At 38.6% G+C, this 16,153-nt stretch overlaps 2 protein-coding genes across 7 annotated transcripts in view; one reads left to right on the top strand and one right to left on the bottom strand.

Moving 5' to 3' along the window:
* Positions 1–12,394, top strand: part of DNAH7 (dynein axonemal heavy chain 7) — a 331,737-nt gene extending 319,343 nt beyond the window's left edge. Inside the window, exons 64-65 of the mRNA XM_004032984.5 lie at positions 9,283–9,386; positions 11,976–12,394. Of these exons, the coding sequence (XP_004033032.4) occupies positions 9,283–9,386; positions 11,976–12,182 (311 nt within the window). The 3' untranslated portion in view covers positions 12,183–12,394. The remainder of the gene's footprint in view (positions 1–9,282; positions 9,387–11,975) is intronic.
* A 12-nt stretch (positions 12,395–12,406) lies between these two features.
* The window catches only part of SLC39A10 (solute carrier family 39 member 10), a 160,465-nt gene continuing 156,718 nt past the window's right edge, over positions 12,407–16,153 (bottom strand). For all 6 annotated transcript variants that reach the window (XM_055379304.2, XM_019022503.4, XM_063695058.1 and 3 more), the window contains one exon: positions 12,407–15,255. In XM_055379304.2, coding sequence (XP_055235279.1) covers positions 15,097–15,255 — 159 coding nt within the window. In that variant the 3' untranslated portion in view covers positions 12,407–15,096. The remainder of the gene's footprint in view (positions 15,256–16,153) is intronic.

The following is a 16,153-nucleotide window of genomic DNA, read 5'->3' as shown; positions in this document are numbered from 1 at the left end:
AAGCACAACTTATTAAAGGATCCATAAAGCCTATTTAGTGTTCCAAGATCATGCACTGAAGAGTAGTCATCAGCTAATTAAACTGTTTTACTGACTACCACAGTGTTGGTCCAGGCTTAATTTATTTAATTTTTTTATTTTATTTTATTTTATTATTATTATACTTTAAGTTTTAGGGTACATGTGCACAATGTGCAGGTTAGTTACATATGTATACATTTGCCATGCTGGTATGCTGCACCCATTAACTCGTCATTTATCATTAGGTATATCTCCTAAAGCTATCCCTCCCCCCTCCCCCTTCCCCACAACAGTCCCCAGAGTGTGATGTTCCCCTTCCTGTGTCCATGTGTTCTCATTGTTCAGTTCCCACCTATGAGTGAGAACATGCGGTGTTTTGTTTTTTGTTCTTGCGATAGTTTACTGAGAATGATGATTTCCAGTTTCATCCATGTCCCTACAAAGGACATGAACTCATCATTTTTTATGGCTGCATAGTATTCCATGGTGTATATGTGCCACATTTTCTTAATCCAGTCTATCATAGATGGACATTTGGGTTGGTTCCAAGTCTTTGCTATTGTGACTAGTGCTGCAATAAACATACGTGTGCATGTGTCTTTATAGCAGCATGATTTATAGTCCTTTGGGTATATACCCAGTAATGGGATGGGTGGGTCAAATGGTATTTCTAGTTCTAGAACCCTGAGGAATCACCACACTGACTTCCACAATGGTTGAACTAGTTTACAGTCCCACCAACAGTGTAAAAGTGTTCCTATTTCTCCACATCCTCTCCAGCACCTGTTGTTTCATGACTTTTTAATGATTGCCATTCTAACTGGTGTGAGATGGTATCTCATTGTGGTTTTGATTTGCATTTCTCTGATGGCCAGTGATGGTGAGCATTTTTTCATGTGGTTTTTGGCTGAATAAATGTCTTCTTTTGAGAAGTGTTTTTTCATGTCCTTCACCCACTTTTCGATGGGGTTGTTTTTTTCTTGTAAATTTGTTTGAGTTCATTGTAGATTCTGGATATTAGCCCTTTGTCAGATGAGTAGGTTGCGAAAATTTTCTCCCATGTTGTAGGTTGCCTGTTCACTCTGATGGTAGTTTCTTTTGCTGTGCAGAAGCTCTTTAGTTTAATTAGATCCCATTTGTCAATTTGGGCTTTTGTTGCCATTGCTTTTGGTGTTTTAGACATGAAGTCCTTGCCCATGCCTATGTCCTGAATGGTAATGCCTAGGTTTTCTTCTAGGGTTTTTATGGTTTTAGGTCTAACGTTTAAGTCTTTAATCCATCTTGAATTAATTTTTGTATAAGGTGTAAGGAAGGGATCCAGTTTCAGCTTTCTGCGTATGGCTAGCCAGTTTTCCCAGCACCATTTATTAAATAGGGAATCCTTTCCCCATTGCTTGTTTTTCTCAGGTTTGTCAAAGATCAGATAGTTGTAGATATGCGGCATTATTTCTGAGGGCTCTATTCTGTTCCGTTGATCTATATCTCTGTTTTGGTACCAGTACCATGCTGTTTTGGTTACTGTAGCCTTGTAGTATAGTTTGAAGTCAGGTAGTGTGATGCCTCCAGCTTTGTTCTTTTGGCTTAGGATTGACTTGGTGATGTGGGCTCTTTTTTGGTTCCATATGAACTTTAAAGTAGTTTTTTCCAATTCTGTGAAGAAAGTCATTGGTAGCTTGATGGGGATGGCATTGAATCTATAAATTACCTTGGGCAGTATGGCCATTTTCACGATATTGATTCTTCCTACCCATGAGCATGGAATGTTCTTCCATTTGTTTGTATCCTCTTTTATTTCCTTGAGCAGTGGTTTGTAGTTCTCCTTGAAGAGGTCCTTCACATCCCTTGTAAGTTGGATTCCTAGGTATTTTATTCTCTTTGAAGCAGTTGTGAATGGGAGTTCACTCATGATTTGGCTCTCTGTTTGTCTGTTATTGGTGTATAAGAATGCTTGTGATTTTTGCACATTGATTTTGTATCCTGAGACTTTGCTGAAGTTGCTTATCAGCTTAAGGAGATTTTGGGCTGAGACAATGGGGTTTTCTAGATATACAATCATGTCATCTGCAAACAGGGACAATTTGACTTCCTCTTATCCTAATTGAATACCCTTTATTTCCTTCTCCTGCCTGATTGCCCTGGCCAGAACTTCCAACACTATGTTGAATAGGAGTGGTGAGAGAGGGCATCCCTGTCTTGTGCCAGTTTTCAAAGGGAATCTTCCAGTTTTTGCCCATTCAGTATGATATTGGCTGTGGGTTTGTCATAGATAGCTCTTATTATTTTGAGATATGTCCCATCAATACCTAATTTATTGAGAGTTTTTAGCATGAAGGGTTGTTGAATTTTGTCAAAGGCCTTTTCTGCATCTATTGAGATAACCATGTGGTTTTTGTCTTTGGTTCTGTTTATATGCTGGATTACATTTATTGATTTGCGTATATTGAACCAGCCTTGTATCCCAGGGATGAAGCCCACTTGATCATGGTGGATAAGCTTTTTGATGTGCTGCTGGATTCGGTTTGCCAGTATTTTATTGAGGATTTTTGCGTCAATGTTCATCAAGGATATTGGTCTAAAATTCTCTTTTTTGGTTCTGTCTCTGCCTGGCTTTGGTATCAGGATGATGCTGGCCTCATAAAATGAGTTAGGGAGGATTCCCTCTTTCTGTATTGATTGGAATAGTTTCAGAAGGAATGGTACCAGTTCCTCCTTGTACCTCTGGTAGAATTAGGCTGTGAATCCATCTGGTCCTGGACTCTTTTTGGTTGGTAAGCTATTGATTATTGCCACAATTTTAGAGCCTATTCAGAGATTCAACTTCTTCCTGGTTTAGTCTTGGGAGGATGTACGTGTCGAGGAATTTATCCATTTCTTCTAGATTTTCTAGTTTATTTGCGTAGAGGTGTTTGTAGTATTCTCTGATGGTAGTTTGTATTTCTGTGGGATTGGTGGTGATATCCCCTTTATCATTTTTGATTGCATCTATTTGATTCTTCTCTCTTTTCTTCTTTATTAGTCTTGCTAGTGGTCTATCAATTTTGTTGATCCTTTCAAAAAACCAGCCCCTGGATTCTTTAATTTTTTGAAGGGTTTTTTGTGTCTCTATTTCCTTCAGTTCTCCTCTGATTTTAGTTATTTCTTGCCTTCTGCTAGCTTTTGAATGTGTTTGCTCTTGCTTTTCTAGTTCTTTTAATTGTGATGTTAGGGTGTCAATTTTGGATCTTTCCTACTTTCTCTTGTGGGCATTTAGTGCTATAAATTTCCCTCTACACACTGCTTTGAATGTGTCCCAGAGATTCTGGTATGTTGTGTCTTTGTTCTTGTTGGTTTCAAAGAACATCTTTATTTCTGCCTTCATTTCATTATGTACCCAGTAGTCATTCAGGAGCAGGTTGTTGAGTTTCCATGTAGTTGAGCGGTTTTGAGTGAGTTTCTTAATCCTGAGTTCTAGTTTGATTGCACTGTGGTCTCAGAGACAGTTTGTTATAATTTCTGTTCTTTTACATTTGCTGAGGAGAGCTTTACCTCCCAGTATGTGGTCAATTTTGGAGTAGGTGTGGTGTGGTGCTGAAAAAAATGTATATTCTGTTGATTTGGGGTGGAGAGTTCTGTACATGTCTATTAGGTCCACTTGGTGCAGAGCTGAGTTCAATTCCTGGATATGCTTGTTAACTTTCTGTCTCGTTGATCTCTAATATTGACAGTGGGGTGTTAAAGTCTCTCATTATTATTGTGTGGGAGTCTAAGTCTCCTTGTAGGTCACTCAGGACTTGCTTTATGAATCTGAGTGCTCCTGTATTGGGTGCATATATATTTAGGATAGTTAGCTCTTCTTGTTGAATTGATCCCTTTACCATTATGTAATGGCCTTCTTTGTCTCTTCTGATCTTTGTTGGTTTAAAGTCTGTTTTATCAGAGACTAGGATTGCAACCCTTGCCTTTTTTTGTTTTCCATTTGCTTGGTAGATCTTCCTCCATCCTTTTATCTTGAGCCTATGTGTGTCTCTGCACGTGAGATGGATTTCCTGAATACAGCACACTGATGGGTCTTGACTCTTTATCCAATTTGCCAGTCTGTGTCTTTTAATTGGAGCATTTAGTCCATTTACATTTAAAGTTAATATTGTTATGTGTGAATTTGATCCTGTCATTATGATGTTAGCTGGTTATTTTACTCATTAGTTGATGCAGTTTCTTCCTAGCCTCGATGGTCTTTACAATTTGGCATGATTTTGCAGTGGCTGGTACCGGTTGTTCCTTTCCATGTTTAGTGCTTCCTTCAGGAGCTCTTGTAAGGCAGGCCTGGTGGTGACAAAATCTCTCAGCATTTGCTTGTCTGTAAAGTATTTTATTTCTCCTTCACTTATGAAGCTTAGTTTGGCTGGATATGAAATTCTGGGTTGAAAATTCTTTTCTTTAAGAATGTTGAATATTGGCCCCCACTCTCTTCTGGCTTGTAGAATTTCTGCCCAGAGATCTGCTGTTAGTCTGATGGGCTTCCCTTTCAGGGTAACCCGACCTTTGTCTCTGGCTGCCCTTAAGACTTTTTCCTTCATTTCCACTTTGGTGAATCTGACAATTATGTGTCTTGGAGTTGCTCTTCTCGAGGAGTATCTTTGTGGCGTTCTCTATTTCCTGAATCTGAATATTGGCCTGCCTTGCTAGATTGGGGAAGTTCTCCTGGATAATATCCTGCAGAGTGTTTTCCAGCTTAGTTCCATTCTCCTCGTCACTTTCAGGTACACCAATCAGACGTAGATTTGGTCTTTTCACATAATCCCATATTTCTTGGAGGCTTTGTTCGTTTCTTTTTATTCTTTTTTCTCTAAACTTCCCTTCTCGCTTCATTTCATTCATTTCATCTTCCATCACTGATACCCTTTCTTCCAGTTGATCGCATTGGCTCCTGAGGCTTCTGCATTCTTCACCTAGTTCTCGAGCCCTGGCTTTCAGCTCCATCAGCTCCTTTAAGCACTTCTCTGTATTGGTTATTCTAGTTACACATTTGTCTAAATTTTTTTCAAAGTTTTTAACTTCTTTGCCTTTGGTTTGAATTTCCTCCTGTAGCTCAGAGTAGTTTGATCATCTGAAGCCTTCTTCTTTCAACTCATCAAAGTCATTCTCCATCCAGCTTTGTTCCATTGCTGGTGAGGAACTGCATTCCTTTGGAGGAGGAGAGGCACTCTGCTTTTTAGAGTTTCCAGTTTTTCTGCTGTTTTTTTCCCCATCTTTGTGGTTTTATCTACTTTTGGTCTTTGATGATGGTGATGTACAGATGGGTTTTTGGTGTGTATGTCCTTTCTGTTTGTTAGTTTTCCTTCTAACAGACAGGACCCTCAGCTGCAGGTCTGTTGGAGTTTGCTAGAGGTCCACTCCGGACCCTGTTTGCCTGGGTAACAGCAGCGGTGGCTGCAGAACAGCGGATTTTCGTGAACCGTGAATGCTGCTGTCTGATCGTTCCTCTGGAAGTTTTGTCTCAGAGGAGTACCCGGCCGTGTGAGGTGTCAGTCTGCCCCTACTGGGCTGTGCCTCCCAGTTAGGCTGCTCGGGGGTCAGGGGTCAGGGACCCACTTGAGGAGGCAGTCTGCCCGTTCTCATATCTCCGGCTGCATGCTGGGAGAACCACTGCTCTCCTCAAAGCTGTCAGACAGGGATATTTAAGTCTGCAGAGGTTACTGCTGTCTTTTTGTTTGTTTGTCTGTGCCGTGCCCCCCAGAGGTAGGCAGGCCTCCTTGAGCTGTGGTGGGCTCCACCCAGTTCAAGCTTCCCGGCTGCTTTGTTTACCTAGGCAAGCCTGGGCAATGGCGGGCATCCCTCCCCCAGCCTCGCTGCTGCCTTGCAGTTTGATCTCAGACTGCTGTGCTAGCAATCAGCGAGACTCCATGGGCGTAGGACCCTCCAAGCCAGGTGTGGGATATAATCTCCTGGTGGGCCGTTTTTTAAGCCCGTCAGAAAAGCGCAGTATTAGGGTGGGAGTGACCCGATTTTCCAGGTGGTGTCTGTCACCCCTTTCTTTGACTAGGAAAGGGAACTCCCTGACCCCTTGTGCTTCCCGAGTGAGGCAATGCCTCGCCCTTCTTCGGGTGGCGCACGGTGCGCTGCACCCACTGTCCTGCACTCACTATCTGGCACTCCCTAGTGAGATGAGCCCGGTACCTCAGATGGAAATGCAGAAATCACCTGTCTTCTGTGTCGCTCATGCTGGGAGCTGTAGACCGGAGCTGTTCCTATTTGGCCATCTTGGAAGGTGTCCGGTCCAGGCTTAATTTATAATAGCTGATACATTTCTGCAAAATCTTGAACTTTATTATTTTATACTTACCAACGCACATATACGTTTCACCAATAAGCACACATATCCACAAATTAGCCTTTTTGTCATCCTAGCTTTTTCCTTCCTACTTAGCTAATTATCAGAAAGAAATAGAGAATCCATGGAATGATTTAGATAAATGGGTTTTTCCCCAAGGAATCACTTTCTCATAGGACCCTAGTGGGAGGGACATAGATCCCACCTGAGAACAGCTTGGGATAGAAGCCAAGTTTCTATTTTTCCAATCTCTACCCCTTTACCATACTTTAGACATATTTTTGTTATGTTCCTGTTTCTAGGTTCTGGGCCTCATAACACTGTCATCCTTATATAGCTAAGATTAAATTAAAATACAATGAAAAGGGGCACCTAAAGGCTACAGTGCTGCTGAACGTTTTTTAGTATTTGAAATCTATATTAGTCAGGGTTCTCTAGACGGACAGAACTAATAGGATATATGTATATATGAGAGGGAGTTTATTAAGGAGAATTGACTCACACAATCACAGGGTAAAGTCCCACGATAAGCCGTCTGCAAGTTAAGGAGCAAGGAAGCCAGTAGTGGATCAGTCCCAGTCCCAAAACCTCAAAAGTATGGAAGCAGACAGCACAGCCTTCAGTCTGTGGCCACAGGCCCAAGAGCCCCTGGCAAACCACTAGAGTAAGTCCGAAAGTCCAAAAGCCAAAGAACTTGGAGGCTGATGTTTAAGGGTGGGAAGCATCCAGCATGGGAGAAAGATGAAGGCCAGAAGGCTTAGCAAGTCTGCTCTTTCCAACTTCTGCCTGCTTTATTCTAGCTGAACTGGAAGCTGATTAGATGGTGTCCACCCACACTGAGGGTGGGTCTGCCTCTCCCAATCCAGTTGACTCAAATGTTAATCTCCTTTGGCAACACCCTCTTAGACACACCCAGGAATAATATTTTGCATACTTCAATCCAGTCAAGTTGACAATATTAATCGTCACAGCATCCTATATTGTAGATGCAATTACCTAAGATTCCTCTTATCTGAATTGCTAGGTACTACTAGGTGACTCAGTCACCAGTTGACAGCACTGCACAGCAATGAAGGGAGGCAGAGAATAGTGAACAAGAGAGGAACTGGAAAAACCGTAGCTGACACTATGTGCTGATGACATCTCACAGATGGCAAAGGGCATCACTCATAGAGCAGGACAGCTGTTAAAAAGGACCTGTTAACATCTACCTGGCATTTTCTATATATTCTATGCATCTATATCCTCATGGTCCTTACTAGCCATGAGAAATAAGAATGTATTTAAAGATTCTCATCATATTTCCTATACAATTGATGGGTTGGAAAGAACTTTTGTCCCTATCACCACTTTTCTAGGTGTTGAAATGAACTCTTTTGTTTACTTTCTATGATATTATCACTCTTCCCAAATGAGGAATAACTAATCTGATTGGTTAGAGGCAGAAATTTATTGGGCAATGCTTTCGAGTCAGTGAGGCAGGGTATTAAATAGCTCACTTGGACCTGTGTATAGGTTCTCTTTCTTTTCCATTGTATTCCATACTATAAAGTTCTCTTACTTTGCCCTATCCCCACCTGTTTTGGTGACTGATGGACAGGCCTTAGAGCTGGCCACAGAGGTAAAGATGCAGAATGTGCTCTGCAGACCCATCTCTCCCCTCACGCAAGTCCACCCCTCCACTGCCCTGGAATCAAGGTCCATTTTGCAATCCAGCTTTACCAGAGTTATACACTGGCAGTTATTGGACAAGTGCTTTGTCAATTAATAAAACTGATACTATATTCCAACGTATTCTCCCCATCAGCTAAAACCCAGAGAAGAGAAAGGGTAATTCCCTCAACTCTATCATTAAATTATCCACATGTGGCCATTTAAATTTAACTATAATTAAAATAAAATTTAAAATTCAGTTATTTGGTCACAACAGCCACATTTCAAGTGTTCAGCTTACTAATACCAGCCTCATAGCTAGTGACTACCATACAGGACAACACATAGAACATTTCCATCACTGCAAAATGTTCTACTGGACAGCACTGCTCAAGTAGATTTTCATATGCTACTCTACAAAGGCATTTCCCCCTGTGTTAGCTGATTTGATTCTAACAACTCTACAAGGTGGACAAAGCAGATATTACTATTTTACAAATGTTTTTAAGGTTGTTCTCCAGATGACAAAACAGGGTTTGAGGTTAAATTAATTGCTCAAGGTCACACAACAAATTAGGAACTAAAACTTTGGTCTTCCCAAAGTCTACATTGCTTGACATCTGTACTGTTACAATCAGTTTTACCTGCAGACTCCAATCCATGAGGCTTTACTGATATGTAAAGCCAAAGAAAGTCACTCATGTTTCACTGATTGCCTAAATTGTACTCTTTAGCTGTTAGTGTACAACATGACATTCTAGAGAGAGTTCATCATGTGTCTTTCATCATCAACAGACTAAGGAGAGCTCTTGGCAGTAAGAATAAATTCTAAAAGGGGAGGAGCAATTTAATTCTTACGACATTAGAGATCTACAGAAGGGTACTTTGTTCATATGCTGCCCACTAGCCACCACTGGATCCCTATTACATTAAGAACTGTTTTTTTCCCTAGATTTCACAGCTTCTGAAAACACAGTATAATCATTGACCAATTAACAATATAAATTTGATAATGTTCACACACACACACTGAGAACTTCCCATAGACCTGTTTAAAATTTCTTTCCTCTCGTCTTCCACACCTAATTTTACTATTGTCTTATTTCACTAGGCAAAGTTTCAATGTTCTTGAAATATGGATGTTAAAACACTCAGGAGATTGCTTTCATTGGAGAACAAATCTTAGGCTGCAAATCTAGTATCACCTGCATAGTACTTACATGTAGAAATTTCAGATTCAGAACTCAGTCAAAATGCATATTTCAAGTGTTATATTAACGTGTTTCTTTTATATTTAGGTGTTTTCATTCACGGATTATTTCTGGATGGAGCTTCCTGGAATAGAAAGATCAAGAAACTTGCAGAATCGCATCCCAAAATTCTTTACGATACAGTGCCTGTGGTTAGTAAATTCTAATTATATATACATGTGGAATTATTTTATACATATTTTATATATTATATATAAAATAGACCCCATATTGTGTGTATATATGTGTATACATATGTGTGTATATATATATATATAAACACACATATACAGTCAATTCTTGTTATTCATGGTAATTATGTTCTATAAAGTTGCTTCCAACATTGAATTAGCAAATACTAAACCATTGCTCCTGGGGAAATAAATACAGGGTTCTTTCTTTGGTCACAACATTTTTGTTAGCTGATCAGTAAATAACCTTTATTTTGTGTCTGTTTAAAGACACCTTATTTAATACACAATGTTGAGTCATTAACATTAACTCATGGTCAAAATGCTATGAGCTTCGTTAAGGCATGAGCTAATATTTTCTCTATGAGGCGCATCAGCCTTCTTGCACTTAGCACTGGCTGGGCGCAGTGGCTCACACCTGTAATCCCAGCACTTTGGGAGGCCAAGGCAGATGGATCACCTGAGGTCGGGAGTTTGAGACCAGCCTGACCAACATGGAGAAACCCCGTCTCTACTGAAAATACAAAAATTAGCTGGGTGTGGTGGCAGGTGCCTGTAATCCCAGGGAGGCTGAGGCAGGAGAATCTCTTGAACCTGGGAGGTGGAGGTTGCGGTGAGCTTAGATCGCACCATTGCACTCCAGCCTGGGCAACAAGAGTGAAACTCCGTCTCCAAAACAAAACAAAACAAAACAAAACAAAAAAACAGCACTGCGTTACACATGGGGGTCATTTTAAACAGTGAAATCGCCAACAAAAACACAAAAATGTGAAAAACCTGGTACTAAATAGGCCACGAAAAGGACACTTGTTTATGGTTATGAGGTGAAACAAGAAAGCAGAGCCTCACCTGGTTCAACCCGAGCTGGGAACGTGTGTTGGATGATGCAAATCTTTGATGCTCTGCAAATGTCCACCAAGGAGCGCGACAATGCTGCCAATTGATTTTAGGATTAGAAATAAACTTTGGTGAGTAGGCAAATTTGGAAATGTGGAATCCACAAATAGTGAGGTCCACTGTATATACATACACACACACGTGTTCATTATATTTTTCTTATACTTTGACTTGAAAATGTGAAATTTGCATATTAAAGATTATGAAAACCATCAATTTAAAAAGCCCCATTTCCTAGGCACCTATCCAGTATTGGCAGATTAAGCTTTATAAAATATAATTAAGATTCCATCTATAACTGCATCATGAGAAAATGGCTTAAGAAAATAGCAATTTGAAGGGTAGATCTGGGATGCTGTGATAAAATATAGGCAGTGGGATTTATGTGAATTTTCTTTGCAGGATTCTGGCAGCAGCTCAAAGACAGGTTAAAAACCCCTTCAGAGCAGCTGTAACAGGATCAGTGAGGGGTCAACTGACAGCCAATTGCGAGAAAGCTGTCATACATTTCAAAATACCATGGGCACAAAAGTTAAAAATAGAAGACCCAAATTGAAAGTTTCAAGGACAAATAAATGCAATTTCAGGAGCTGATCGAAATTTAGTCTTTCTTTCACATGGAAACTCTTAAGTAGCTTGCAGTGTGTACAAGAAGAAATTAATTTATAAATGGATAATGATTCTCCTGAATAAGCAGCTAGTTAGAAATAAAAATTCTCATTAGAAAAATCCCCTGGGGTTGAAATGAAATCTGAGTTAGGAAGAGTGCTTCGAGTTTTACATTGTAGTTAGTATTTGCAAAACTGCCTTGTGGATCCCCCTTATGAAAATCTGGATTCCACAGTTAAGTGGGAGAAATGGAGAAACTCGCATCCTTATAAGCTCCTTCAACAATCTGTGTTTTGACCTGAGAAACCTAAAAGAGGGGTCTGAACACTGGGGCTGTCAAGTCCTATCATCTCGAGGATTGCTATTACTTCTACTCCAGAAAAATAAATTGAATTAAATTCTAAAATATCTTTATGAACATAGTTTGTTCTTACTCTTACATTCAAAGATCAAATTGCCTCAAAATCTTATTTTTAAGATTGATGAGGTCTAATAATAAATTGTAGGAACTTAATGACTAAAAAGAATGGGGTATAGATTGTGGTTATAAAGGAATGCAATTATATTTTAAACAGCATAATATATATAGTATCTCCTTTATAATAGTCTCCTAAAATGGGAAGATTCTCTAGCTATACAGCTGTTGATAAAAATCCCTTCAGAATTTTTTGGGACTGGCTTTCAATTAATATAAAGGCACATGATTCTCAGTATCAGTGTGGCAATTCTCTCCTTTGAAAGTGTATCTGATTTTTTTTTTTTTTTTATCATTGTAAGCACTAAAAGTCATTTCCCAGGTAATTGTGGCTGAGAGATAAATAGGTAGAAAATATGCTTTTAGAAAGAGAAGGCGAAAACTATTTTTTTCAGTTATGAGAGTTCTATAAAATGTTTTGAGCAATCACAACACTGCTGGTGAAAATAAATTTGGGCCACAGAAATGTGCATGCATAACCTTACTCTGAGAATACTATAGTAGGCTCAAACACATGTATATTTAACAAACAGCCTTGACTTAAAGAGGTGTTACGTACTTTCTTCCAGATGTGGCTAAAGCCCTGTAAGAGGGCAGATATACCAAAACGGCCAAGTTATGTTGCTCCATTGTATAAGACAAGTGAGCGGAGAGGAGTATTATCCACCACTGGCCATTCCACGAATTTTGTGATTGCCATGACTCTTCCCTCTGACCAACCCAAGGAACACTGGATTGGACGAGGTGTAGCACTGTTATGTCAACTTAATTCATAACCAGAAGACGTCATTTCCTTGTTACTACTTCTTGTTGGCTGGCTGAGTAGAAAGCATATTTTACTACTTAAACCTTTTTTTTTGTTTGTTTAAATACATTTGACTAAAGTTATAAAATTATGAATTTACTTATGAGCAAATGCAGATAAACGTAATATGACTCATACTTAAATGTAAGGAAATGTTCTGAAATAAAAACTAAAGAAAACAAACACACTGGCATATTTGCTCTCTTTGAGTAACTTTATTTTGGAGGAGTTCCATAAGCATTAGGAACATACATAAAATGACACACCACTGTTGACAATGAAAAAAAAAAACAGCATTTGATATTGTCCAGCTTTTTAAGTTAAAAAAAATGATTCAGTTAAAACAAAAAACAAAAGTTTATAGATATTTTAGCAAGAATCACCTTGCAGGACCATAATCACATTTAAGCCACTGACTTGTTTGTTGTTAATGGAAAAAATTCACACTGCATCTAGTTACTATAGTATAGTATTTCTAAGCATAATCACAGCTGATTGATTGATTGAATGCAATGTGATGATTGATATATACCAAAATTCATATGGATGTCACACAGTGACAGCATTGTACAAGTAACATTAATGACCTCCAACAAACACATTTTAAATTAGACTGGTCAAGCTAAAAGGAATGTTGGAGCCAAAAGAAATGTAGTGGAATTCAGATTGTCTATTAAGACTTGAAACTATACATTAGAATGATGTGAAAACTAAATACTGGTGGAACCCTAATACTAGCAGCAACAACTGTTACAGCCCTCTTAAAAGATTTGTAAAATCTAGCAAATAAAGATAATACAATTTTTGAGAGAATATAAAACTTCTTTCTTTATATACTTCAGCATAACCTACTTGCTTTAAATCAGGCATTTATTTTAAAACTGGGAGTATATTCCAGCTATTGCTTTTATAAAGGTTCTAAAATGAAGCAGATGATTTAATGCTGGAATGCAGAATCCTACCGTGGGTATAAAAACCCAAAAATGAACTATAAATATATCTTGGTTCAGAAATCAAGATAGATAGATAGATATCTGAATCACTTGAAGTTGGCAGTACTAAATAAAATATCAGCACCTTTTAGCTAGGTTGCTTGAAGGGCCAAGCAATGAGATGAGGACTGTCCTAATTCAGTGCCCAATGCTGAAAATTAATTATATATAAAACTTCTACTTATTATAAGGAGGCCATGGAGTAAGTCAGAAATAATTTTTCAGATTCAAGCATAAATTAAAGAAATAACACCTAAGCTCCCTTGCTTATAGCATACAGAAAGGACACTGGCAATAATCTATAAATACCTGGATGCATGTGCTGCTCTCAAAGTTTTGTTTTTGTTTTGAAGTTCATAGAGTAGGAGGAAAGAAGAGTACTAAATGAAAACATTTTAGATGGAATGGAAAAGAGTTTGGCTCTTATATATTTGAACAATAAGATAGATAGATAGATTGTTACAGCAGCTACACTGGTTGCCAAGCAGATTAAAACAAAGCTAGCTGCACATAGTTCAAATACAGTTTACCTGGCATAAATGAAGACCATGTGGCATAGGATGTAAACAGAAAGCTACATGCATATGACTAGTAATACAAATTATTAAGTAAAAATTCAGGATAAACATGGCTTGCACTTCTCACAAATCATTCACAATTATGGTAGAAGAACAGGGCACCTAAAAGACTAATCCCTATCAGGCACCAACAGCATATCTTGGCACAAGATGATCAAGTGATTTCAGCTGAGTAATTTAAATGCATCTTCCAAGTCACTTGGGTACCATGACAGCCATGGCAATAATGGAGTTTATCCTAGTAACTGTTTTAAATTGACACTTCATGTACACATTACAGACATGGTAAACTTCTTCGATTTTCTGCTTTACAACCTTGTAGCCAGCCATGACATGTGCTCTTGGTTCCAGTGCCAAACTGGTAAAGCAATGTGAACATTCAGAACTTACATTTCCCAATTAACTAGTTGGTACTGTTAAAATAGGAAAATCAACTATTTAAACCACGTCTGGTTCATTTCTTTGATATTTTCTAGAGGGTTACAATTTTTTAAAAAGAGAACATTGACCACATGCTCCAAACCCTCACCTCCCCCCACCAAAAAAAAAAAAAAAAAAAAAAAAAAACAAAATTAAAAAACAAAACAGAAAGAACACCCCAACACCAAGTATTATAATAATACAAAGAACCATTATGAATCTTTCATTAAACTGAAGCTCACACAAACATACAATCACAAATTTCAGTAGTTTAGGCTGCAGGTTTAAACACTATGCAAATATATACAAAAATAGTAACTCTAGATTCAAGAATAAGGGCTTTTCCCAATGCTAAATTCATACTCTAATGCAGCCTGAGCTTTCCTCTAGTTCCTATGTCTACTTTATGCAGTTTCAAAGTTGTGTCAAGTTGATCCCTATCACCACATGAATTAGCTGAATTAAAGAGCACTACAATTCATTCTTAAAACACACAAAAAATGTCTCCCCAAAGTCCATTTAAAATATTTTTAAAGTTTAAATGATTTTTTTTGGTTCGATCTCTATTTCTGCATAGCCACAGAAGTTTCTACTAATAAAGAGACTAGTGTTTTATATGATTATTTTGTGAAAAGTCTTAATCAAACATATCAACACTGGTTCATGGAGTCCCATATTCTCCTCTCTTTATCACAAGCTTTATATTTTTAAAAGACCCCTACATGCAGGGAAAACAGTACTAAGCACCAGCCTCTTGTGGTTAGGCTCAAATCTATGAAACTTGTAAGTAGTGCAAGCCACTGACTTTCCTTTGAGCAATGTGCATACAGTACAAGGAACAGATGCAAAGCTGCATGGTAACATTCTCGTAATCAACAGTGATTACTGGGAAAGGTCAAAACTGGATGTCAAACACAATTTTGTCTTCATAGAGGGCAATCACCAGCATAATGGCAAATCCAAAGAGCAATCCTAAATTCTGAAGGATGAATTGCCCCACAGGACAAAAGCCATGTTCTTCATTGTCACCATCACCATGCAACATTTCTGGAAGCTAGAAAAATAAATCTTCACATTAAACTTTGTATAATACTTCTGCTCAAAACAGTTTTTAAAAACATTTTCCTACTTAAGAAAATTAATGACTGAAGTGTAACTACAGACAAAATAATTATTTTATTGAACACAATGCTACCCACCAGATGTATTTTAGTCAAATACTGAAGAAATTTTATGCTTTTGCTAGGAAATACTAACTCTGTTCCCTCCTCCTCCTCATCCCCCACAACAAACACTTAAAATATGCATATTAGTCATTTTTCAAACAGTTACTATCCACTGACCTTATAAATTCTGACATTTTACTTTATGCTAAAGCATAAAGCAACTGATCACCAATAAGACACTCCAAAAACCGATCACCACAATTCCCACATTTACTAATATATCTTAAACTCAATAAGAAAGCAAGATTCTTGGGCCGGGCACGGTGGCTCACGCCCATAAATTCCAGCACTTTGGAAGGCCGAGGCGGGCGGATCATGGGGTCAGGAGTTCAAGACCAGCCTGGCCAATATGGTGAAACCCATAAAAATACAAAAATTAGCTGGGCGTGGTGGGGCGCGCTTGTAGTCCCAGCTACTCGGGAGGCTGAGGCAGGAGAATCATTTGAACCTGAGAGGCAAAGGTTGCAGTGAGCTGAGATCACACCACTGCACTCCAGCCTGGGCAACAGAGCAAAACTCCATCTCAAAAAAAAATTTTTTTTTTTTTAAAAAGGAAGATTCTTTTGGGAAATGGCCTAATTCAAAATGGTTTCACTTCTTCACTCTTTTCCACTTGAAATTCTTATTTCCCACTGCTCATGACAGCAAAGAGATACTTGGGGACAAATCCAAATTGGCATCTCTATGCCCTTATGCCATTGCTTTCATTCCAATAATAGACACAGA

The sequence above is a fragment of the Gorilla gorilla genome, chromosome 11 (assembly GCF_029281585.2).
Source record: "Gorilla gorilla gorilla isolate KB3781 chromosome 11, NHGRI_mGorGor1-v2.1_pri, whole genome shotgun sequence".
Classification (NCBI taxonomy): domain Eukaryota; kingdom Metazoa; phylum Chordata; class Mammalia; order Primates; family Hominidae; genus Gorilla; species Gorilla gorilla.
This window is presented reverse-complemented; position numbering and strand designations above follow the sequence as displayed.